Here is a 26,485-nt window from a genome sequence, read left to right on the forward strand (position 1 = left end):
CTGGTCCGCCAGACACAGCATCTGCACATTCATGGAGTGGAAACTGTTACGATTCCTGTACACCTGTTCATTCTGGCAGGGGGGGACAAACGCAATATGTGTCCCGTCAATCGCCCCAATAATATTGGGGATATGTCCCATTGCATAGAATCCGGCCTTCACAGTGGCCAAATCTTCCACCTGGGGGAAAGCTATGTAGCTGCACATGTGTTTTACTAGAGCAGACAACACTCTTGCCAGCACAATTGAGAACATTGGCTGTGACATTCCTGCCACCAAGCCCACTGTCACTTGGAAAGAACCTGTCGCCAGGAAATGGAGCACTGATAGCACTTAGACAAGAGGGGAGATCCCAGTCGGATGACGAATAGATGAGATCAGGTCAGGCTCCAACTGGGCACACAGTCTATATGTGAGGATAATGTGCCTGTCCTCCAGTGTAGCTAAGTCCACCAGGGGTCTGTACACGAGGGTATGTCTCCACCTCCTATTCATCCGTAGTGGTAGGTATCTAAGGGACACAAGAGTGAGTAGGCTGTCACAATCGGAACAACAAAACCACAACTGCAGTCCACATGGTGCACTTATGTATTGGGACAGTGTTAATGGCGAAGTATGTGCCAATCTAATCTGTGACGAGGCAATTGTCGATAGGCCTACTCCCCCCACCCCCAAAATGGCGACCGCCAGTCCTGTATGTAGGGACAGGTGGAAGTGAGGTAACTCCGCCGACGTTGGGCGTTGTGGTGGAAGGTGGTCTTGCACCGCTGTGCAATTCCTCATATGGGGCTCTATGGAGTTCAGTGGCCAATGGGGATCTACGCCGGTGGTGATGGTGTACACCGCCGCGGACGTGACTGCCATTTTCTATCTGATTCCTCACTTGTTTCCTGACCTTCAACAGGAGAAGACCAACACTGCGTGTACTGCTGTGAACTGTGTCTGGAACCTACCATAGCCCGTGTGACTGGGGAAAGGGCCCCTGCCTTCACTTCAGAGGAGTTGGAGCGACTGGTGGATGGGGTCCTACCCCAGTACGGACAGCTCTACGGGCCTCCAGACCAACAGGTATTGGGCTTTGGAGGACCCAAAAACTGGTGATGAGGATGGGATACATGCCCCAAAGAAACAGAAGTGCTCTTCTTCAGAGTTTGCGAGAAATAGCAAACTGCTTGTGCCTGCCCCGGGTGCCCAAGCTGAAATGAAGATGCCTGCATTTGGCATATGTGGAGTGCAAGCACCGATGCAGCCCATAAGAGGCTTCATGGAGAAGTTGAAGGCCCACCAAGGGAGCACGATTGGAAAAGCCCACCCAGACGTGCCGCAGAGGTCCAGGAAGAGAGGTAGGTGGCCTTGACAAGTAGAGCAGCTGAGTACCTAAAAGAATAAAAATAAAACACGGCAGAGAATGGGAGCTAACAGTAGAATAATACATTGTGTGCAAGGGCCTGTGGACACTCAAAAAAGATAAGTAGGAGATGTAGTGTCCGTTACTAGGCATACACTCGGATTGCGTTAGAATATATCAGACCAGGGTTTTTTGTACCAACTGAGATAACATACATGGAGGGGAGAAACTTGGTAATAGGCGGTAGATTACCTGGAAAAGGCATATTATTTGTGAACATCTACATCACAACTATAGATCAAACCTCATGCTTGGATGGAGTATCGAGACCCATGGGTAACCTAACCCACTAACTGCCAATGGTAGAGGCAGATTTCAATTGTATTACTGATATAAACTTAGATAGATCACATCCCCCACTACCCACACTGGTGGTGATTAGAACAACCAAAGCCTTGAATAACTGGATAGAGCAGTGAAACTATGACTTGGAGAGTGCATCACCTTGGGATCAGGAACTATTGGTTTTAATCCGGCATGCACAATTTACACTTACTAGGAGATAGATTCTTATCTTTCTCCAAGTGCACGCAGTAATGAAACACACAGAGCACATAACTTGAGCCTACTCTAACCACAACACACTGACTATAACATTGCAATGGGGCAGAAGTACGACAGTGATTCCGGTTTGGAAATTTAATGTAGAAGCACCAGATGATCAGATATTTATAGGACTTGTTTAAAGTAAATAAGGGTCCTGCTCCATCTCAGCTGGTGGAATGGGAGGCCATTATGGTCATCATTAGTGGACAGCTTCTCAGGGGCATAAAAAAAAGAGCACCAGAGCTCCCATTGGTGAAAGACACATTAACAGGGAAAAGAGAAAAGTTTGCTTAGCGAACAGAAATGCTTAGGAATTATGATTACAAAACACATTTAGCGAGGGCCCAGATTGAACAGAACAAAGCAGGCAGACTTCTAACCTGGCTGGCCAACCCAGAACGAAAGGTGTCCCCTGTACAATAGCTCTGGACTGTCTATGATGTAATATATGATGGTATATTAAAAAAAAGAAACGAGTCAAATGATTCCTTTGTGAGGTATTTTGAGACTCTGTATGAGGTACCAGAAAGCGTTGTCTTGAAAAGAATACAAGAACAACATGGTGGCCCTCCTAAAACGGGGAAGGGATGTGTAATGATGTAACATGGCTCCATGCCAGAACACTGGGCATGGAACCAGCTTGTTCTGAGGTTCTGTGATGCAGGGTTCTCTGCATGACAGTTGATATGCTGGCTGTTGGTTGAGGCTGTAATAAATACCTCTTACCACATATCTTCATCTGGTGTGGATTCACTTTATTACAGGATGCCCCTCAACCGGCTTCATATAGGCCTTTGTCAACGCTTAGCACATTAATTATTCAGCCCAAAATAACAATGAACTTCTGGCCTTGGCACAGGGACTGGAACGGGAGCTGAACACTATGCGGTATCTGGGGTTACAAATATATAGAAAAGAAACAGATTTACTGGAAATGCATATTAAACCTGCAATACCGGCAACGAGGGAGGCCATAACCCTTCTGGAAGACGTTATCACTATCTGCGGCGGGGAGAACAGCGTTGCCAAAAATGGTGTATTTACCCTGAATAATATATATATTTTTTACTATTCTTCCAATCAGAATTATGAAGGCGATGTTGCTGGAAATAGACTCCATGCTATTACAACTGATATAAGGGTGAGGTGGTCAGATGCAAAATAAAACTACTGCTTCCTACATAAGAAGATGGGATGGCGGTTTTAGACTTTGAGTTATTGAGTTCCTGGCAGTGCCACTGCACGAGAACTTACACGCTACGGGGAAGGATACACTTGTCATACCAAAACTCCAAATGATACTAAACATTTTACTTAAAACAGACGGTAAAATTAGGGATGAGGGCTTCTAATTTAGGTATTCCACTACTTCTGCAATATCGCTGGGAGGAACACACACCCATAGACCAGACATTGCAGAACTCCCTCTAGAGGTGATAGAGACTGAACACCACCAGGGTGACTGGAAAGGGATAAGAGTATGGCCAGAAAAGGGGATTCAACTTTGAGGCCCATATTTATACTTTTTTAGAGCCGCATTTGCTTCGGTTTTTGACGCAAAATCGGCGCAGACTTACAAAATACAACTGTATTTTGTAAGTTTGCGCTGCTTTTGCGTCACAAAATGACGCAAATGCGGCGCTACAAAAGTATAAATATGGGCCTAAGTGATTTATACGAGAGGAGAACTCAGGGAAAGACTTTGAGGCGCAAGAGGAAATTATGTTATCCCACGGTGGCATTTTGTACTAGTCTGGCCTTTCAGGGTGACCATAAGGAAGCTATGGAAACCGGGAGGTAAGGAACCATTTGGGCATCTGGAGTTGAAGGTAATTTGCTCCATCAGAGGGAAGATCAAACAGTACCGTTGATGTATTGATTCAGTCCAAATGCTCACTAAACACCCTTAGGGAAGCATAGACAACAGACAAGGCAAAGTACTGAGAAATATCCCTTAATAATTCAGGAATGCGCTGTTCCAAATAATTTACCTTTACTATATGCACTGCACAGAGCATATTTGACACCAAAGTAAATCAACATGACTTACCCTAAAGCACAGGCTAAATGCCCCAGGTGTAATAAGCTAAATATTGGTTTCTATTATATGATCTGGGAACGTCCTTCCCAACAGGATACTGGGAGATGGTGGTAGAACTGATAAATGTCTTGACGAAAAGAAACATCAAATACCCAGAGTAGTGTATACTATAGCTCAGTGCTACACCAAAAGCCACAACAGTGACAACCAGTTTCATCCTCCTGGCTTTGTTCTTGGCAGAGTGACAGATCTCAAGTAGTTTGAACAACCCCAGATGACCCAGTCAATGCACTCGGCAGAGAGAACTGATAAATTGGGGCTGAAGCAGAGGGTGGCCCTTGTCCACAGAGAAGTGGAAAGGGAAAACTAGCCTTTTCCAGAGAGTGGAACGAAATAATGGCTTCCTTACCAGAAGTGGGATTGGAAGACTCCTTTCCCGGTACAATGTGTAAAAACATATGAAGGGTTTCGAAACAATAGAATGCTGGATGCCTGAGAGTCTCTCCACCATCTCTGAAGAGACACCTACGTTTGGTAAACAATGAATAAGATGTATAGAAGAAAATAAACTCCTCCCACTGCTTAGATTTTTGTTTAGTATTCCAGTTGATAGCTAGAGTTCAGTTTCACATCACCTGCACTCAGGGTCACTGGAATTATGCGATTGTTCGGCTACATCGTTTTTCGCATAAATATGGATTTGTCACATAATCCATCATCTGCGCATTCATTTGTAGCTTTTAACAAGAAAAAAATGCTGCTAGCTCAAACAATACAAAAGTTACTGAAAAAGAAGCAGAACGTGTTGGTGCAGAGTGCAAGACCCTTTGCAAAAGTTGACTGGTCACCTTTTTGTGGCTTATTGCCATATTTGGATATTAAACTGGAACTAATGAGGTGCAACCAGTGAACAGACAGTGCTAACAAGTGTAACAAGCATTTGCAATGCAATAGGTCTTGCATTTTCTTGAATTAGAGCTACTGGCATTGTAAATTCAAAACCAGACTTTTCTTGCTACATAAATTGGTCAACCCTGCCTCATAATTTCGTCTTTCCCTGCCATATAATTCCAGTGGCCCTGCATAAAACTAAAGCACTTCCATGTACCTTCTCCTCTATCTGCAACAAAAACATGAAAACGTTGATATTTAGCAGCGTTCAATTGGGCAAAGCTTAATTGAAGCACGCTAACGTTGTGTTTACTGAATGCAAATATGTGCTTACAAAATACACGATTTCCACTTAAAAACTATAGTTGAACCACAAAACACATTGTCCACACGGAAAATAAATATTTTTTAAAAGCTAATGCCTGCATATTAATACAATTGTGTCTTTTAATATATATGTTTACGTGTTGTTTTACTGGTGTGTTCCATATGGTGTTTGGCTGCAATTTACACTGTTTGTATGTGATTCACTCCACAAAGTTTTATAGCATCTGATAACATTGCTGCTGTCTACAGAGCAAGCAGCCAGCCATTTACACTCTTTCATTTGGACGATGCTGCCTTTTCACGAACACATGCTAATGTTTCTGCTCTGTGTTTTTGTTTTCCACGTTAAACTTTTGTCTCCCCTTGCTGTATTTCACAGTGTTCACAAGTAAAGAGTGATTCATGTCCTTGTGTTAAAAAATACTTTCTACAACATGATAACATCTTGCTGTTTAAACTTCCAGCCTGGCAGCTTGTTTATAGTTTGGAGCGGAAGGACATTTTCACATGTTAGAATTTGCATTTCTAATAAATTATTCTTTATTTTGCCCATAGTAAATCAGTGAGGCAGAAAAATAGCTGATGGCCCTTTAACAAAAATTGTTTGTGCCCTGCATCGGAACACACCAGCTCAAGTTAAGCCCTGCGAACATAATAAGTGTGCCTTCTTTAGATCCAGCTGTTACTCTACACAGAAGGCTGATTTATTTTTCCTTGATAGCGAAGCCATAAGCTTTATGTTTTTAGCTTACGAGTCCCACAATTGCCTTGTTAGGATACACAAAAAACATGTTTTTTCTAGGTTCAGCTGTCACTTTACACTGCATGATAATAACTGCTGCATATACTTTTACGAGTACTGAATACTAAAGCAGGCTAATTTGAAATTGCAAAGAAGCAAATCTTCTGTTGTTTATGTTGTGTTTTCATTTTGGTTTTATTATGACTTTCCCAAGTGTCTCTTTTGGTCATGCAGCGCTGTAAGCAAGAGATGAAGCTTGGAATTATTATAAGGCAGTGCAGAGGGTTAATGTGGCTGCTGCAAAGATCGTGTTGTAGGCAGATCACAGACTGCACTCAATCTTCAAATGTTAAAACAACTCTGGTGATTAATGTTATTTCTAGAGAGAGAACGTACTTTTCTCTAGCGGAAGCTTGGACTAATTATAAGGTAGCATAGAAGGTTAATGTGCCTGTTGTGGGAACATGAACTAGGCAGATCAGAACTAGCAACTAATGTAAAAAGCTCACACAAAAGGCGATATTTACAGGCTGCTGGCAAGCAGCGGAAACTTCACTGGAAGGACAGATGGAGATTATTTTTGTTAAAGCTCTTTTCCCCTTCGGAGGTGTTTCTGAAAGCGATTGAAACCAGGGGCCAGCTCAGCCCCTTCACTCCTGATAGCCGGGGAGGATTTTGGTTTGTGCGCCATTTCGAAGCAGTACTGTAGTACCCCCATAGTGAAAAACAAAAAAATGAGCTGCTCAGAATGAAATATTCCCAAAACACAGGTTGATCGGCCCATGCCCTGAAAACCGAGGCTGTTTTGAGAGGAATAACGGGCATTAAAGAGAAATAAGCACAACACACTCTAAAGACGTGATCAGTAAACAACGAATAAAAAAATGAAAGTAATGCAGTTTCACATAAGTGAGCCGACGGCCGCCACGAGCATCAGAGTGAAGAGACAGAAAAGGAAAAAGAAGTTTGCTTGCAGTCAAACTTATATGCTCATTGTTAGAAATGGGGTCTTTGGTTGACAGTCAGGTTACCCCCTGTTCAAGCAAGGACCCTCACTCTAGTCAGGGTAAAAGAGAATCACCCTCAGCTAACCCCTGCTGACCCCCTTGGTAGCTTGGCAGAGCAGTAGGCTTAACTTCAGAGCGCTAGGTGTAAAGTATTTGTACCAACACACACAGTAACTTCATGAAAACACTACAAAATGACACAACACCGGTTTAGAAAAATAGGAAATATTTATCTAAACAAATCAAAACCAAAACGACAAAACTCCGACATACACAAGTCAAGTTATGAATTTTTAAAGATTACACTAAAAAATAGCGCTTAGAAACAAAAATGCTTCAATGAGATGTTAACACGGCGTCGTGACAGAGTCGTTCCCAACAAGCCGACACCAGCGGCGCCGGACACGGAGTTGTGTTGACCCCCAAGTATAGTACCTTTGGTGAAGAGTAAAAACAAGCTGAGGCGCGAAGTCGGGAATCGCGGCGTCTGTGCGAAACGTTGAATCCGTGCACTTCAAGCGGCGTCGGTCACGACGTGGTGCGGCGACTTCCACGGAGTCGCGAACTTCAGCGGGGCTGCTGCGGCGTCGGGCCTGCGAAGAGCGTCGCGTTCCACCGAAGGTCACGGCGTCAGGTGCAGGAGGCGTTACCGGATTCAGCAGCGGCGTCGGTCCGAAGTCGTCAGAAGTCGATTTCCTTGGATTCCACCAGCTTTCCTTTCAAGGGCCCAGGGACTGGACAGGGCACCACTTGTCGGGGCAGGAGTCTCTCCAGAGACCCCAGGTGCTGGCAGAGAGAAGTCTTTGCTGTCCCTGAGACTTCAAACAATAGGAGGCAAGCTCTAACTCAAGCTCTTGGAGATTTCTTCACAAGATGGAAGGCACACAAAGTCCAGTCTTTGCCCTCTTACTCTGGCAGAAGCAGCACTGCAGGAAAGCTCCACAAAGCACAGTCACAGGCAGGGCAGCACTTCTTCCTCAGCTATCAGCTCTTCTCCAGGCAGAGGTTCCTCTTGGTTCCAGAAGTGTTTCTCAAGTCTGTAGATTTGGGTGCCCTTCTTATACCCATTTTAGTCTTTGAAGTCACCTTTCTTCAAAGGGGACTCACACCTACTTGTGAAATCCTGCCTTGCCCAGGCAAGGCATCAGACACACAGCAGGGGGTTGGAGCCGGCATTGTCAGAGGCAGGCACAGTCCTTTCAGATGAGAGTGACCACTCCACCCCTCCCTCCTAGCAGAGATGGCTAATCAGGAAATGCAGGTTACACCCCAGCCCCCTTTGTGTCACTGTCTAGTGCGAGGTGAAAAACAACCCAACTGTCAAACTGACCCAGACAGGGAATCCACAAACAAGGCAGAGTCACAGAATGGTTTAAGCAAGAAAATGCTCACTTTCTAAAAGTGGCATTTTCAAACGCACAATCTTAAAATCAACTTTACTAAAAGATGTATTTTTAAATTGTGAGTTCAGGGACCCCAAACTCCACATGTCCATCTACTCTCTAGGGGATTCTACACTTTAATCATATTTAAAGGTAGCCCCCATGTTATCCTATGAGAGAGACAGGCCTTGCAACAGTGAAAAACGAAGTTGGCAGTATTTCACTGTGAGGACATATAAACCACATTACCATATGTCCTACCTTATCCATACACTGCACCCTGCCCTTGGGGCTACCTAGGGCCTACCTTAGGGGTGCCTTACATGTAAGAAAAGGGAAGGTTTAGGCCTGGCAAGTGGGTACACTTGCCAAGTCGAATTTACAGTGTAAAAATACACTTAGCAGGTCTGAGACATGATTACAGGGTTACTTGTGTGGGTGGCACAACCAGTGCTGCAGGCCCACTAGTAACATTTGATTTACAGGCCCTGGCACCTCTGGTGCACCTTACTAGGGACTTACTAGTAAATCAAATAGGCCAATCATGGATAAACCAATTACATACAATTTACACGGAGAGCATATGCACTTTAGCACTGGTTAGCAGTGGGAAAGTGCTCAGAGTTCAAAAGCCAACCGCGACAGGTCAGAAAAAAATAGGAGGCAGGAGGCAAAAAGATTCAGGATGACCCTGCATAAGCAAAAGTCCAACACTCATGCATTTTGCAGATTGCAGTCTTTTCAGTAACTGTATTGAAAACTATCCTGCATCTTCTTTCTTGCCTGTGTGTGTGTGTAAGAGACTTCCTGCTAACGAGAAAAAAGGGTAAGACTTGTTTCACCACGATTTTCCCTGAGAGGTTTCCAGAGTCCATGCACTAGGCTGCCAGAAATCACCTTTACTATTTGTGTTTTGGTGAGGAGCTGCTACAGAGCCAGAAGGATTGGGCTGACAGCTGCCAACTGGTGTAGTAGTGACTCAGTCACCTACAAGCAGAGGTGCTGCACCCCAAATCTAACAGGCTCGTAGAGATACGAGAGTCCTTAAGACAGATTTTGTGTTCAAATGATTAGGTTGCACCAAAATACACACCTATTCACAAATCAGTCAGTGTGTAAAATGCACTTTTACGTTTACCGACAGGACTCCAGACAACAGGCCCTAGTTCCTATTGTATTCAGTCCTTATGTCCTCTTTGCTTTATCTTTCTTCTTTAAGTCCTTTATCATCTTGCACTGTGGCTCAGTTTCATCTGCAACAGTCCAGCCTGCTTGAGTTTCTTTTTCTTTGGCTGCTCTTTTTTGCCTCCATACTTCAGCCCATTCCTATGCCTGTACTTTACCTTGTAGCAGTCAGTCATTGCTGTAGCTCTTTCCTTTTTATTGCTTGGTAGTTCATTTGCAGGTTTGTGGTTCTATTTGTCAACTGTACTGTGCATTAGTGCTTTTTATTAGGGGTTGGTTGCTGGTTTTGGACTCAATTTCAGCCCACACAAGGGTAGGACCACCTACCCTATATAGAGATCCCCACCAAATCTCTAAATATCACGGTGGACCACACTGGATTAGTCTTTGCCAAAAATGCATTGGCGTATGCACTTGCCACAAAGATGAATGTAGAGCTGCCCATGTTTAAAGATCTGCAGGACATCAGAAGATGAAGGCAGTATTATTAAAGTAGAAGGCTTACTCCTTTACTCAATCCACCTCTTTATTAGCTCTTCTAATTGTGTGGTAGAAAAGACAACTAGAGATCTTTCCAGACCCACAAATAGGGATATTGTGAATAATTTCTAAAGCAATAGGTGCTGGGGTCCAAATTTTTGTAAGAAGCCCCTGAAGCCACTGCCAAATGCTGGCTTTGCCAACTACCATGGCTGTCTAGTCTATATTTCACGTCATGCCTCTTTCATTCACCATGTTAGACCTGTCACCCTCAGGGACGCCTTGCTACAAACCTTTTGCCTGCCTCCTCCATGTTGTGCTGATCTCATTTTTGGTGGTCTTAGGACTCTGTACACTTTACAACATCTAACCAGTGCTAAAGTGCAGGTGCCCACTCCTTAAAACATGGTAACATTGGCTAATCCTCAATTGGCATATTTAATTTACTTGTAAGTCCCTAGTAATTGTCAGTAGATGTGCCCAGGACCTGTAAATCAAATGTTACTAGTGGGACTGCAGCATTGAATGTGCCACCCATTTATCCCTTCCAACATGTCTCAGGCCTGCCATTGTAGCCTGTGTGCGCAGTTTTAAACTGCCATTTTTACCTGGCAAAATAAACCTTTTGCCAGGCCTAAACCTTCCTTTTTAATGCATTAGTCACCCCTAAGGTAGGCCCTGGACAGCCCAGATGGCAGGATTCAGTGTATTTAAAAGGTGGACCATGTACTTTTAAGTGTTACATATACTGGTAGTGAAAAACTCTCATTTGGGAATGCAAACACAGGGATGATATTCTGCTCATCCTTGCAGGCCACCATCCCTGTATTTGTAGCCAGTCACAGGGGTTGCAAGTAGGATACTGCCTAATTAATATTCAGCAGAGAAAGAGTTCTGCAACTCCCTATGACTGACGATTTTGCGAAGCAATCTATTAGTAAATAGGTGATATCATCAAATCAGAGACAGGTCGCAAAAAGTTATTACATCTGCCCCTACGTTCATAATTCTCAGATTCTTGCCAAAGATCAAAAACCACCTTGGCCAAAGAAGTCACCGGGTTAGAGACGAGAGAGCAGCTCTCTTGCACCATTGGGTACATACACTGACATCGCCGCTAGCAGCACACGTGACATAGTATGATTATCTTGTTAAAATGTACTAAAAACGAAAACTCCTATATAACCGGTTAAGGACAGAAAACCATGTCCCTTTCTACAACAAGTTTACTTTGGTGATTACAGATTATAAAGAATTAAAGAATGACCTGTGGCTAGAACCACGTGACTCGTACCTGAGTTAAGCTGATCCCTGAACATGCTCCAGTTTAAGTAACAGTTTAACAGATGACATGTCTGGACACGGTCACTAATCGAGTTAATGCAACCAATTTACTGAGATTGAATTGTCCTTCATTCATGGGATGATCTCTTGGGATAACATGTAAAAGGACAAAGTGCACTTTAAATGCCTGTTTGGAAGCACCGATTCCTCACTCACCTTTATTTCGCTTTATTACAAGGAAGAAGTCATATTCGCAGATCTCGACAATGTATTTGCTGGGCGGGGCTGAAGAGCAGAGATCTGTACCTGTAGAGTGACAAGCAAACATCCCACTACCTGCAACTTCAACCTTGTTCGAACCACATTTTGTTGTATTCATTAAATCCAAATGGAAACCGTGGTCCCCGGTTTGATACCAAACAGCTGACTGAATATTGTTAAAGGACCGGTTGCACTCAAGTTGAACGTTGCCTTCATTTTTCAGAACGTACAAGTCGCCTGTTGAAAAAGGTTGAGAAGGAATAGTATGAAACTAGGGCAGTATATGCATGTTGATAACAAAGTACATATTGGAATCGACTACATTTGAGTCGTAATCATGATTCCTGATTGCCAGCATGATTCTTTTTTCTATCGTTCAGTTTTAGCCAAGTGTTCTTTTTGTGGTTGTACTGGGAGTAGCCACTAGCAAACCCCTGGCCTTGGAAAGCTTGTGCAAGGATTGTTTTTTATTTCTATTTCAAGAATATGTAAAAAAAAATATAAAAGGAAGAAAAAAGGAACAAAGTTGTAAACAGCAACTTTTAGGTGTGTACAATACACAGTCAAGCATCCAGTGCCCACTAATGTTGGTGTGATTTCTAAATCAGGAGTGACTAACTTCATTTCTCTAACCCCAATGATCCCCTTCCATCTACTGTTATCCATTCTCTGTATCCTTTGCTCTCATCTTCTCTCTCTTTCATCTTCCTGTTTTCCTTGTGTGTAAACAATCTTCACTGAAGCCATCACGTCCCTCTAACTATACACATACTTCCCTGATCCCCTACTTATCCAAGCTTCTGGAATGCATTGCCCATTCTCAGTTATATAATTTTGTCTCTGTACACAGTTTACATCATCTGGTATAGTTCACTCCTGGGCTTGTGTGAACTATATAATGTAATCAATTATTCTTGCCATATTAAACAAACTTTCTTACTGATACTTCTGGATCTTTCTGCTGCTTGTGTCAGAGTGGTCCGTCCTTCTATTGTAGCTGTTCTTCAGTGTCTTGGTTCTGTTTTATCTTGGTTTCCTTATCTTTCAGGTCATACTTTTTCGCTCCTGGAAAGATTTTTTGGCCCTACTTGTTTCTTTACAATACATTGCTCCTTAAAGCTGTTTTTTCTTTTTACTCTTTATCCTTCTACTATTCTTCCATTTTCTATGATTTCTTCCTTTGGTTTTCATGTATATTTTTAGGCGAATGGGTCTCAGGTCTATTTTTCTAGTCCAGCGTATTTTTCTGCTTGTTTATTTAGTGTTGAAACCATTACAGTGTTTCATTTTCTCTGCTTCAATACTAAATTGGAAATACTTTTTTCCCACAACTGATTCTTTTCCTTCATTCTCTTTTCCACCTTCTTGATTATGATCTTATCTTTCAAAAATAAATTTCTCTAGTTTCTCAGAGGTATTGTTTCCAACTCCATACATAAAGAACATCCTAGGTTTTCTTCTCTCCCTAGCATCTGCTTGTGCCATCTCAGTTTCAGTTTCATCTCACATGAATTACAGTTGTTCACTTTAACTTCAATCCATTATGCAATCTTTTGCTCGTATTTTGTTCAATTTCAGGAGCTCTGATGACGTTGCACTGTAACTGCCTAATTTGTGTTGTCTGCCCCATGTTTTTACATTTTCATTACCAGTGTACTACTATTTTGAAATGTATTAAGAGTCAAGTTCCATTGCATCTTATCAACTTAACAGAAACTTACATTCTGTCAGCTAAAGACTCATGGGTTGTCCTCGTCCTATTTGTGCTGCTTCCTTTTTCAGGTACTTTTGAAAAACTGTGCAAGTCCCCTGATAAATTTTCCATCTCTCAAAGTGTTTAAAATGTTTAAAAATTCACTGACTTGGTTTGCCCCCATGCCTTTGTATGTGTTTATTCTACCATGCTTATTGATTATGACAGTTTCAATTGTTTGTATGTAATTTTTCTGGAGTGAATATATTTTTTATAGAGTTTTGTTTATCAACTTTTTTATATAAATTCAAATACATATATCTTTTAACTCAACGGCTTGGCTAGTTGTGAACATATCTTTTGTGGAAATAGTGAGGGGACAACAGAAAAAGCTTATTAAGGACCATCCTTTTGTCTGGGTCAGACGACAGATGTTTTGGTCGGATGCCTGTATTAGAACTTAATTGTTACATTTCAAGAATACATGTTCTGCATCAATACATTTAAATGAAAATGTACTAGCAACTCGTATTACGTTACATAGGTGTGTGTGCAAAATGTGTGTAATTTGCTGTGGACTACTCACGTGAAATTTTGGGAAAACTATGCATAATTACTTAAAATGCATATCGGGCATTTATCGATGTATTGTATAAGCGAAATGTGTCCTCAAAAGTATTTTGGCTGCAAAGTTACATTTTACTTTAAAAACAGCACCAAAAGTGCAAGTAGTACAAACAACAGCTGCTTGCATTCTGGTCATTAACTTTGTGGCCATACTCCGGTGCTACATTTTGCCAAACGCGTAATAATGGTGCCACATGCTGAATTTTGTGCAATAGGCATAATGCAAAATCCCGGAAATTACAGAAACTGTTCCAGAGTAACTGAAATTTTGCTTAGAGCCTAAATATAAGTGGGTCAGGTCATGAATGTATGCATGTGATATTTCTATAGCAGGAACCTAGCCAAATGGTAGCAGAGTACTGTACAGGGCCAAAGACAAGCATAGAAATACAGTCAACAAATTCATCAATTCGTGTACCAAACTTTATGTGATAGAAGAGAAACAATATACGGCACGTATACAGATTTACCTGTAGTGGGGTATGGTTAAATACAAAACTCCACAAGAAAATAAATAATCCTCAGCGAGGGAAACATTTGTTTCTTGATTGTAATTTTGAGGTGTTATTTTAAGGTGTCATGGTTTCTCCTCCAGTGAGTCCCTAGTACTTGTTCAGGTATGATAGACTTTAAGCAGTAGCTATTAAACACTTCTTCCAGTCACCACCAGTCACCAGTGCCCTTCATCCTCATGAACATTAATCTGCATTTCATTCATATAGCAGTCAAGCACCTGGCCAACCTCTGTTATCAGTAGAATTGAGTGTCTTTGCATCCTCAGGCTATTGACATTAGGCGGGATCATTATACAGGATTGATTATTCATCTGTTCTGTTGAAACCATGGCACTTGTGATCCTGCAGTGCTTAATCCATCTGGCTTTTCATACATGGTGGCTGCATCCGCTTAAATACCCTTAAGCCGTAAGCCGTTTAGGATATAGAATATCCTTAAGCCTCAAGAACAACTCTGGAGGGCATTCAAGTTTATAATTTATCTCACTGATCACAGGGAAATAAATACAATATAACAGGGAAGCATAGGTAGAATATGTTAATCAAGACTTTTCTACCACAAGGATAGGGTTAAGGTCCCTGAATCATTCTTTCATCATGATATAATAGTCAGCAAGGGTCGTATGATGGAACCACGCATGCTGGAACCACTCATGCCTTAACAATGCAGTCGGAACAACAACTGCGTTGTTTCCACGCATGCCTTTACCACACATGCCTTTACAACGAATTTTCGTTGTAAAAGCATGGCTGGTAAAGCATGTATGGAAACGGCATGCAAAACGGTATGCATGGTTTTATCATACCATCCCTGCACTCTCCCTGAGGCCCAAAACCACTCCTACCCCTAATAACTAAACTACCCGACCGCCCCCACCCGCCCTAAAAAAAAAACTACCCAACACCCCCACTTCATCCCTATAAAAGAAAGTACCCTGACCCCCCACCAGCCCTAAACCTACAAAAATACTATCCCAACCCTCACCCCATATAAGTAAACTACCCTGAAACCCCCCACCTACCCTCAGCCCTAAAAAAGAAAAACTATCCCAACTCTCCCATCCCTAAAAATGAACTACCCCAACCCCCCACCTGCCCTAAAAAAAAAACTATCCCAACTCCCTCACTCCTAAAAACAAACTGCCCGCCCTGACTCCCCCACCCCTAAAAATAAACTACCCCGACCCCCCACCTGCCCTGAGCTCTCAAAAAACTACCCCTTCCCCCCACCCCTAAAAATAAACTACCACGACGTCCCAAACCCGCCCTGAGCCCTAAAACCGCGCCCCCAATAGGTAAAGTACCCTGAGCCCCTCCACCCACCCTAAGCCCTAAAAAAAATACTATCTTGACCCCCCCAGCCCCTAAGAACTAAATTACTCCGAACCCCCACCCATCCTGAGCCATAAAAAAAATACCCTGACACCCACCCCTAAAAATTAAAACGAAAGTACCCTGACACCCCCCCACCCACTCTAAGCCCTACATCTGCTCCACTGCTAAAACTTACCCCCCAACCCCACTTACCTCACCGTGTCCTCTCCCGATACTTCCTTCTCTTCTCTCCTCCCTCCGTTAAACCTTCCCCACCCTTTTAAAAATAAACTAACCCACCCTAATTTCTTTATAAAATACCCAAACCCCATACCCCCACCCCTTTAAAAAAAAAAAAGCCTGCCTCCAGACCGCCACCCACTCCAATCCCTTAATCCACCCTCCAACCCCTGCCCAAGCCCCTCTCACCTCACCACGTCACTCCCGCCCCTGGTCCAACCCCCCACCCTGATACTTTAAAAAATACCCAAAACCCCCACCCGCCCTTTAAAAATGAATAGCCCGACCCCCACCCACCCCTATCCCTAAATCCACCCCCACCACAGCCCCACTCACCTCACTGTGTCATTTTGCCCATAGCCCAACCCCCACCATAATTCCTTTAAAAAAAAAAAACTCACCCCGCCCTTTAAAAATAGAAAGCCCGCCTCCAGCCCCAATCCCTTAATCCACCACCTACCCCTGCCCCAGCCCCAGCCCCACTTACTTCACCACGTCACTCCCACCCCTAGCCCAACCTCACCACCCTAATTCCTTCCAAAAATACCCAAACCCCACCCGCCCCTTAAAAAAAAAATAGCCCACCCCTAGCCCCTACCCACCACAATCCCTTAATCCATCCCCCACACCTGCCCCTCTCACCTCACTGCGTCACTCCCACCCCTAACCCAAACCTCCACCCTAATTTCTTTAAAAAGTACTTAAACTCCCACCCCACCCCTTAAAAAAAATAGCCCACCCCCATCCACAGCAAACCCTTAATCCACCCACCACCCCAACCCCAGCCCCACTTACCTCACTGCATTCTCCCCCGAGCAAAGCATGGTTGTTTCTGTGCCTTTACCACACACATGATTAGTTTCAGCACATGCGTGGTTAAGGCAAAACAGCCATGCCTTGTTTAGGCAAGCGTGGTTAAGCTTGAGTGGGAAACGTCCCCATTGTTTACAACACGTGGTTGAGGACGTTTCCCATCAGCAAGCAAAATTGTATGAATTGTATGAACATATATGGTAGTGCACCAGGCTGGCAGAAAGCTGAGTTGTAATTAGCCAGGCGGCTCTGAGTTCAGCGCCACCGTGGCTGGGTATAACTCAGACCACCTTCTGTTAGTCGGGAACCATGTTCCTGACAGGGACACCAGTCCCCTGCAGTCCACCCACCAGAATTGTAATGTGCTGGTCGGACCACCTGGAGTGCGGCGATCAGACCGTCACCGCAAGTGTGGTGGCCCGTGAACTGCCACATTCGTAACAAGACCCCTAGTATTGATTAAAAATTATCAGTGGAAAGATGGAGAAAAATAGTCCCTAGAAGATTAAAAATGTGTTTACTAGGTTGACCAAAACCTCCCTGTAGCAAAGCTTGAAAGCACCCAGAAAGACAATTTTCAATTTAGCAATACACCCATAATAGAGAATCATGGGTACCAATTCTTTACCAAATATCTCTCCAGTTCGATTTATGCAGTGAGTTGCTCATAACACAGTGCCATAAAGGAAGCCCATCTATCAACACTTCAGTTTAACACCTTGGAAAACTAGAATTATTTTTGTATATAATATGTGTATTAAACAACTAATAAACATAATAATAAGGACAGAACAAAACAGTTCAAGGTTGTTATTGACCTTATCATTGGAATCCAAACTGATGATAATATCTGCTTGTGGTGGCAAAAGAGAGAGAAAATATAAGCATATATACAGAAGCGGCTGTGGCTAGAGTAACCAGTTTTGGACCATAGTGTATCAAATTCGAACTCCAGCCATGGTTCAGAATTCTGTGATTAGTTAGGACATTGTTTCTAAATAAAAAGGTGTTTTTTTTAGTTCCCTACATCTTTGATGCTGCTTGTTGAATCTTCACGAACCTTTCCAAACAAAATGGCAGTCACCTTTCTGTTTTGGTGTAAATCTGTTCAGTAGGTTAAGAGAAATGAAAGAAAATCCTAATTTGTATATATAGGGATGTGAAGAATTTGCGACTCCTCCGGATCTTGCGCTGAGATTTGATTGTCTGACAGCACTTCAACAACAAAGCCATTGAAGTGTTGTTAGCCATTTTGGGACTCAGCTGAAGCCTAGTTATGGTTATATTTAGGAAATGTAATTAAAAAAACATAGAAACTGACTTAAAAAAACAAAGTTTACAGGGAAGTTATAGTTAGGCTCACATTTTAAACTTACAAAACCATAGAAATTCACCAGCTATAGTTGGAGTTACCTCAAGAAACTATAATCCCTGCCCTAAGGTAAGTATAACTTGTGCTCAACAAGTTATGTGATTGTGAAATTTCCTTACACTCTGTCGTATTGATGTGCATCCTGAACAGTGGATACCTTAAAAACGTAATAAAGATAATGTAAAAAAATAAATAAATTCAACAGTTATATTTAGAGTTATTTCAAGTAATTATAACTTGTGCCCTTAGGTAACCTTAACTCGCGCCCCCTCCATGCACAGTGTTGTTTATGAATATTTTTGCAACAAATGTTACAGTGATATTATCAATGATATTATAAAAGTTTGTTATGAGTGCTGTAATATCTGAGATAATTAGCAGTGCATGGTGAGGGCGATGGTGCCACGGGAAACACAGAATCATATGTAGTTTCACTACACACTGATTCCCCAGAATGGCTTATTACACATGCTGAAAACTAACCGTAAGATAAGTCCATATGTATGAGACACATGGTGCCCCATATAAACCCTTATGGGTAGAGAGGTAATAGTGGAACTACATACGATCCTCTGTTTCCCCTTACACGATTGTGCCTGGTGTTTAATATATGTAGGCGCTATGACTGTGATAGCATGCATGTGTTGGTGACTGCACAGGGGGCTGGATAGTGATTTGTATGGAGGATTGTGGGCATGCAGGTGACTTGGATGTGAGTGTGTGGGTGTTGTGGACTGGGTAGGGGATGGGGCCTGGTGGTAGTGAGAGGAATGGGGTGATACAACATGCATTATAGGTGTGGTGACTGTTAAGGTATTGTATTTAACTTACCCGAGTCCAGTCCTCCAGTGAGGCCCTCCAGGTGCAGGATAGCCAGGGCCTTCTCCTCCCAGTTGATGTTTTCGGGGGAAGGAGGTGGGGGCTCCACCACCAGTCTTCTGTACGACGATGTTGTGCCTGGATGCCATGGAACAAACCTTCCCGCGCAGGTCGTTCCATCTCTTCCGGATGTCATCCCTTCTGCCTGGATGGTTTCCCACTGTGTTGACCTTGTTGACTATCGTCTGCCATAGCTCCATCTTCCTGGCCACGGATGTCTGCTGCACCTGTGCCCCGAATAGGCGTGGCTCGACTCTGAGTATTTCGTCCACCATGGTCCTTAGCTCCCTGTCTGTGAAGCGGGAGTGTTTAGGGGGTGCCATGGTGTCTGTTGTGTGTGGTGTATTGTAGGTGTATTGGTGAGGGTGCTGTTTTGTGGTTGGGTGTGTGGCTTGTGATGGTGGTTGTGCTGTGTGTGTGCTTTGGTGGTATATTTGCGTGTGTGACTTGTGTGAAGGTGAGTTCCGTGTATGCGTGTTGTGTTGTCAATATCTGTCATGCTATTGGTGTTGCAAAGGATTGTGGGGTGTGTATGCGTGTGTTTTAAAGTGTTGTAGATATGTGTCAGGTGTGTGGTTTTCGAACTTGCTAATGTGTGCATTTGTTTTTGGCGGGTCCCATTGCTGGCCGTGGGGGTCGGTACCGCCAATGGTCGTTCGACATTCACTGTCTGCGGAGCTGATTTGTGCATCATTATTTGGTGGGCGTGGACTTTGTCTGCATGGCGGTTTCGGGGTGAGGTGTACTGCCTTTCTGCCGTCGTTGTCCCTGGCGGTGGGTGGAGGTTGCAAGATTTTTGGAGGTTTGACTTTTTGGCATCATTATACGGCGGTATGCAGTTCACCGCCACTGGCGGTCTTTTGATCACCATCAGCACAGTGGTCTGCGGTGATTGCCGCCACGTTCATGATGTGGGCCTTAGTGCCTGATTTAGATTTTAATTGACAGGTTACTCCATCATGATGATGATGGATATTCCGTCCATCGAAATAAAAAATCCCATAGGAAATAATGGGATTTATATTTTGGCAGACGGGATATCCATCACCTTTGTGACAGAATAACCCGTCTGCCGAAATCTATATCAGACACATAGCTTAACAGGAGACTTTAATGCTGTCTGGGATTCTACCAAGGATAGCACTGACAAATCCCCATCAGCAACAGCAGCATTCTCTAAAAAAGTAAAAGCAAAATAAAGGGGTTGATCCTGCAGGATTTGTGGTGTAAACAACATCTAATCAAATAGATTACAAAGTCATTTTGTAGTCTCATAGGACTCATTCAAAAATCGACTACATTTTGGTGAATGAGTTGCTTTGCCATTATGGATACTAAAATGTATTAAAAAAGCTTGTCCAGTCATGCCCTCATAAAACAGTTGTGGCCTGGGACAAAAAGCAGAAACCTCAAGGCAGATGGATATTTCACCTAGCATTGTTAAGAGACAGGGTGTTGAGAGAGGAAATACAGATTCATAAATCAGAGGATTTTCAAATAAATCCCCCTGAATACACAACCCAAGCATTACGTGGGATGCCTTTAACACAGTTGTAAGGGGGAAATGTATAGGCATGATGTTCACCTTGAAAAATCTGAAGAACGAAGAGCAAGACCTTTTAGAATTAGGCTTTCAATTGGCCGAAAAGGGTGTCATGCTGGTTGCTGGATTTGGGCGGCAGCATCACCTGAATTGTGGAGAACTGAGTTCCATCCTACACCATGTGACAACTGTCGGCCTAATCCGTTTCTGGCCAGTCAGCTGCACCTCACCTATGCCCAAGAGCAGGGGTGATTTTTGGCAACCGGGCGCCTGACATTGTGAATTCTTAGCGAAATCGTGGTGGATCGGATCTCATCCTTTTCTCTCAGTTACAGTTGCAATGGAACAGCCATTGCAAAGACCAACAGAGACAGGAAAGCGTTCAATAACATTTATTGACTCATCTGTGTCCTGTATAAAGCACAAGAAAAGTACCACCATACTGTCACTTTACAAGATGTGTGATTCCTACCTATGCCACTGATGTTCTGTTTGAGCACAGCTGGATAATCCCTAATCCACCCTTCAGAACCCACTGGGAAGACATCATCCCCCATGACTGAGTATGACAGTATTGAAGGAGCCTGTCGTCTATTGAGACACCCTCCCCACGTATGGCAGGGAATCAGCAGTCTCAGCAAGCAGCCTCAGGGAAGTCAGACAGCGTGCAGCAGTAGTCATCTGGCTGGAACCTCCCTCTAATGTGCAGGGGACTGAGAGATGTTTCATAACAAAACAGCTAGTGTTCTGAGAAAAATTTCCTCACGTAAAAATACATATGTTTCTGTGAAATGCTAGAGACGTGGTGTACCACTTGTGCTGGCTCTCCTATCAAGTCAGAGCCTTGGAGAAAGAACAGAGTGAAAGAATGTTGTGCTAAGAAATGTAAATGATTTCCTAAGCGAAAGGACAGCAAGATAAACGAAAATAAAACATCATCACAAATGTGATAATTTGTAAAAGAATAAAATAAAAATAAATTTTACTAGGCTAAGGGCCACAGACAGCAGGCCTAGTTGCTAACATTTTGTGCCCACAGACAGTACTAAAATGGCTCCACAACACCCTCCCCTTGTTTGGTTCATAAGTAGTAAATCAGCCTAGTCCCTAAGTTAAAAGCAACTAAAATGCAATACTTTATAACATATATACATAAATATCAACTGAGGCAAGTTAAAACACATTTGAGCAGGTACAGTGTTAAAAATTGAAACAGTCAATTTGAAATTTTACCAGTGGCGCCAATGAAGCCAAATTTAAAAGTGAGTGTCATTTTGAAAATCTCCAGTTACAGCTGGGACAAATGAATCAAGGAAATATTTCACTTCCGCAGGTGGTAATGTGACTAAATCAGTTTCAAGGAAAACAAAAGAGCACTCATGTTCCAAAGCTTGAGCTCCAACTGAGGCAGCAGCATTCCGTGTTGTGCCAGATGTTGAAACAAGAGCTGTAAAATCCACGAAGGGCAGTTCATAAATGGCTTCCCGTAGCAAACGTACCCTCAACGTGCATTTCTGGTAATGAGCCCTCAGTGAGCACATCAACAGATCAGCGTGCAAACAAAGTAAGCTTCACGTAGAAAGACATACTTTCAGTGCACATTCGAAAAGGCACCAGGGGCACCGACACACAGACTGAACACAACCCAAAACTGGTCTCAATGACCGAAACCAGTTACACTCCAGGTTTTCAAGGAGTGGTACTCTGAAATACTCCATCATTCGTTCACGACTCAGTTGCACTGGTGGAAGCACCATCAGTCCTTCTTGTTGTGATGGACAGTCATTGCGAATAAAAAACAGAAAAAGCAAGATGCCACCTATTGTAGCCAAAGTAAATGGAAATCCCCTGAATAGACTCGAAAATATTGAGTGCATGGCTGAAGGTATAATGCCAAGTATAGAGGAAAAAGTGCTTATGAAACCAGAACCAACAGACTTAAAGAAATAGACAATCCCTGTAGAACTGGACACATTAAAACATTGTCCCAGGGGTTCTCCAAAGTATCTTGTACAGTTTGTATTTAAAAGGGACTGTATCTCTGCAGATGACCTCGCCACTTGGAGCGCATAGGTCTCTCGTGCAGATGTGAGCACCACATCCTTTTGATACAGTAGAGCTTTTAGTCTACTTAACTTGTCAAAATTCACATTTGAAGTAGCAATGCGAGGCCAAATGCCTGCTACTTTCGTCTGCTGCGTGGGGGAAAAAGAACATTACCTCATCAAGTTACAGTTTAGGAGACCAAAACTACATGAGCAATTCCGGCTCGCATTCCACAACGGCTCTCACTATTAAGAAGCCCAAAACTTCCATTAGAGAGCACCTGGAATGCTGGTCTAATTAAGGGGACTGGAACTCCCTTCAAATAGCAAGCTAAATTTGCTGCCAAAGCATTGCACGCCCCATACAAGGACAGCAGCTTACAAACCATTGAATGGCTTATAGAAGTCTTGCATTCGTTGCTGCTAAGAAATACCTCTTTCATGCCATTGAGACATTTGTGAGAAAAGGGTAGCTCCCACACCTCATGAATGTAACTATCTCCTAGCCTTTCAAATCTGCCCACTGGAATGTGTTTTAAGAGTGTGTAAATTCCAGTGTTGAAATAGGCAGATTGATAACCTCTTGTATTAACCATTCAGCAGATGGTATTTCACCCACAGTAAAAGGGAACTTTTCTAACTTTTCAATGTTTAGCATAAATCGCTTCCTTCTTAGCCATTATTTCTTGTGTCAAGTTAAATTCTGAAAAGATTGCCTTGCACTAACTTGTCAGGGAATGCAACCAGATTTTAATGTTTGTAGTGTTCACCACAACTGCATAATGGACCTAAGCTGGCACTGTCCATGTTGTAAAAATGACATGACACTTTGTACAATGTCTATTGCAGATGAAACAATGTTGTTTAGAGTGTATGGGCGTCATTAAGAGTTTGGCGGTCTGATGGTAAGACCACTGTGGTGACGGCCGCCAAAAGCCCGCCGTATTATGAGTTACTTGGTTAGGACCACCTAAACCCCGCCAAGATTCTGACACCGCCAGGACTCTGGAGGGCGGGGAAGAGGCAGTTCCACCACCAGCACTGCCAGCTCATCAAAAATCCTCCGCACCACTTATGCCCCACAAAACACAATAGTGCTTATCCCATGGTGGTAAAACAATGGCAGTGCGAACCACGGCAGTCTGCACAGAAATACACTACACCACATTGGATAGTTTGAATTCCACGCACTTGCCACACATCCACCCCCCCAACACACCTACAAACTGCACTATTAAACACACCTCTTCACACCCCACAATCATTTGCATCAAAAACACCACACACAGCCAAATGGAGGCCGCAAACAGAAATTAGGAACCATTTACCAGGCAATCCTCAGCACTCTAAATACCACTTATCCCACACCTGCATGTCATTCATATCACACAATTTGTTTTGCCACACATCAGCCACCACCTGTCACCCACTCACAACAGAGCACCCACACCTCATCACCCTTTTTTTCCTTACTGTGTTGTCCACCACTACCATGTCCCCCCCAACCCCCACAAAAACATCCCAGCTTCACAGACGATGAGTTGAGGGTCATGGAGGACAAAATCATTAGAGTAGAGCTGCAGCTATTTGTAGCACAAGTCCAATAAACCTCTATTGCAAAGAAAATGGAGATGTGTCAAAATATGGACAACAGGGTAAATTCTGTAGGCTGCTATCCACGCACAAGGTAGGACATCAGGAAGAGGTGAAATGACCTAAGGGGGAAGGTACATTCCATGGACGCCAGGCACCTGCTGGCAGTCCTCAAGACTGGCGGTGGGCCCCTACCTCCTTCCCCCAATGTTCACATCATGGGAAGAGAAGGCTGTGGACATCCTGCACCCTGAGGGCATGACAGGAATACCTGGGGGAGTGCAGTCGAGTAAGTCACAACACTGAAATTGTCACCCTAAAATTCTGTCAGATCACCTTTTGACATCTTAGCAGCCAACACACTCACACCCCCGTGTCCAACTGTCCAAATAGTCCTCTCTGGCATACCACATGTCAACTAAGCGTCTGTGCATGTCAACTACACAGTTGACTAAATCCACCTGAATGTTCCAGAATTTTAACGTCTAGGGCAGTTACAGCAATGCCATGGGCATCTGCCAGTACAAATCTTTGTCCTATGCTAAAATGGCCCTTTTACCTCCCATTACCCATTGAAAGCTACTCACCTGGGAGGAAGACACATATCTGCAGTGTGCTTTACTGGGTGTGATCTGACATATGTGGCCAGGTAGATTGATTACCCCTAAATTGATGTACAGGTCAGTTTCCATTTTACATTCTGCAGCTGTCTGGTGACTCAATACTGAACTACTGCTAACTGGGAGGTAACATGGACGATATAAAGCTACTCAGCAGATATGAGTCTATGAACAGACATCCAACTGCCAAGATACTTTGACATCCTGTAGCAAGGTGTATGATATAGGAATTTTCTGTATCCCATATAGTTGTTCCCCAGAATTGAAAGCCAGTATCTCTGTCATATCAAGGAATCAAGCTAACACTTTCTGTACATGGCTCAAAGCATAGCTAACTGTTTGATACCACATGTTGCATTAAAATCTGTAACTGTCTGTTCCACTTCTTCAACATGTCACCTAGCCATTGTGACCAAGGTGAGGACACCTGAGACAGCCACTTCCCTCCTGGATGAAGCCCTCAGTGAGGATAACACTCCTGGATGTGAGGACATTGAGGATGACTCTGGCCCATCTGGGACACCTGGTCAGTCTACAACTGTCAGCCTCACCCTGCCTACATCGCCCCCTCTCAGTCTTATTGCATCTACATCCCAAGCAACGATTCACCCCCAAATATGTGTTCCAAGGACAGCTACAACCTTCATGTGCCCCCCAGTACAGGTACCGGAGTCACCACTGGAAAATCCTGACAATGAAGGACCTGGCACCAGTGGGACTGGGCAAACTGTGCCAAGGGTGCAGGCACGTGGGAATACGGTACGTGGGAGAGATGGAGCAGGCTAGTGGATTGAGGCCCCTAGGGATACAACTGGCCAGGACACCATCTCAAGGCTTGCTGTGCCAGATACGTGCCATGATGGGGGAAATTAAGCAGCTGCAGAGGGACAACCACCAGGAAGTCATGCAAAAGTGGGAGGCCAACCTTCCATTGGTGATGTAACATCAGCCCCTTCTATATCTGTGGCAGTCAGCAGAATGGAGGCTCTGCAAGGGGAAGGACATGCCTCAGACACCCCAGCCTCTGTAGCTAAAGAACCCCCACCCCCCAAACGTGGACGTCCACCAAGTTATCCAGGAGAAGCAGATGCCAACACTTCAACCACTACCAGGAAGTGATCCCCTACTCACTGGTTCCCCTTGCGTGTCACAGATATACCCTGTTGACTGTAACAACCACTCTCAATTTTCCAATGGCACAAGGACACTGGACTTGAGACTCCAAATGTGGTAGCAGCTACCCTGATGATGACATCCACCATGACTGAACCCTTCACTATTTGCACTTAATGATTTGATCCCATTCCTTACATTTTCCTGTGCACTTGTAAATAAACACAACTAAACCACATATCATGTTTGAGAGCAATTTTTCAACTATTTGGAAGAATTAACTAGGAAATATGTTGCTTGCACATGATTTTCACATATGTACCAAATCTGTTAAGCCCCATCTCACATTTACTGTTGAATCTGCATCATATATAGGTACAATTATACAAATGAACACACTCCTTATCTCCATTTATTGCACGTTCCTGCACATAGATTGACAACATGCAAAATATCACACAGTGCAGTACAGCTTCACAACTTAATGCATCACCTTAGGTGTAAATAACAAGCAGCCCACAGACTTATGAAGTTAGGGACATGTCAGTCTTTGTCTATACAAAT

The 26,485-nt window shown here is 43.5% G+C and overlaps 1 protein-coding gene across 1 annotated transcript in view; it reads right to left on the reverse strand.

Moving 5' to 3' along the window:
- The window catches only part of LOC138283878 (uncharacterized), a 272,384-nt gene that overhangs the window by 144,764 nt on the left and 101,135 nt on the right, over positions 1-26,485 (reverse strand). Inside the window, exon 2 of the mRNA XM_069222073.1 lies at positions 11,510-11,791. Within this exon, the coding sequence (XP_069078174.1) occupies positions 11,510-11,791 (282 nt within the window). The remainder of the gene's footprint in view (positions 1-11,509; positions 11,792-26,485) is intronic.

The sequence above is a fragment of the Pleurodeles waltl genome, chromosome 3_1 (genome assembly GCF_031143425.1).
Source record: "Pleurodeles waltl isolate 20211129_DDA chromosome 3_1, aPleWal1.hap1.20221129, whole genome shotgun sequence".
NCBI lineage: Eukaryota > Metazoa > Chordata > Amphibia > Caudata > Salamandridae > Pleurodeles > Pleurodeles waltl.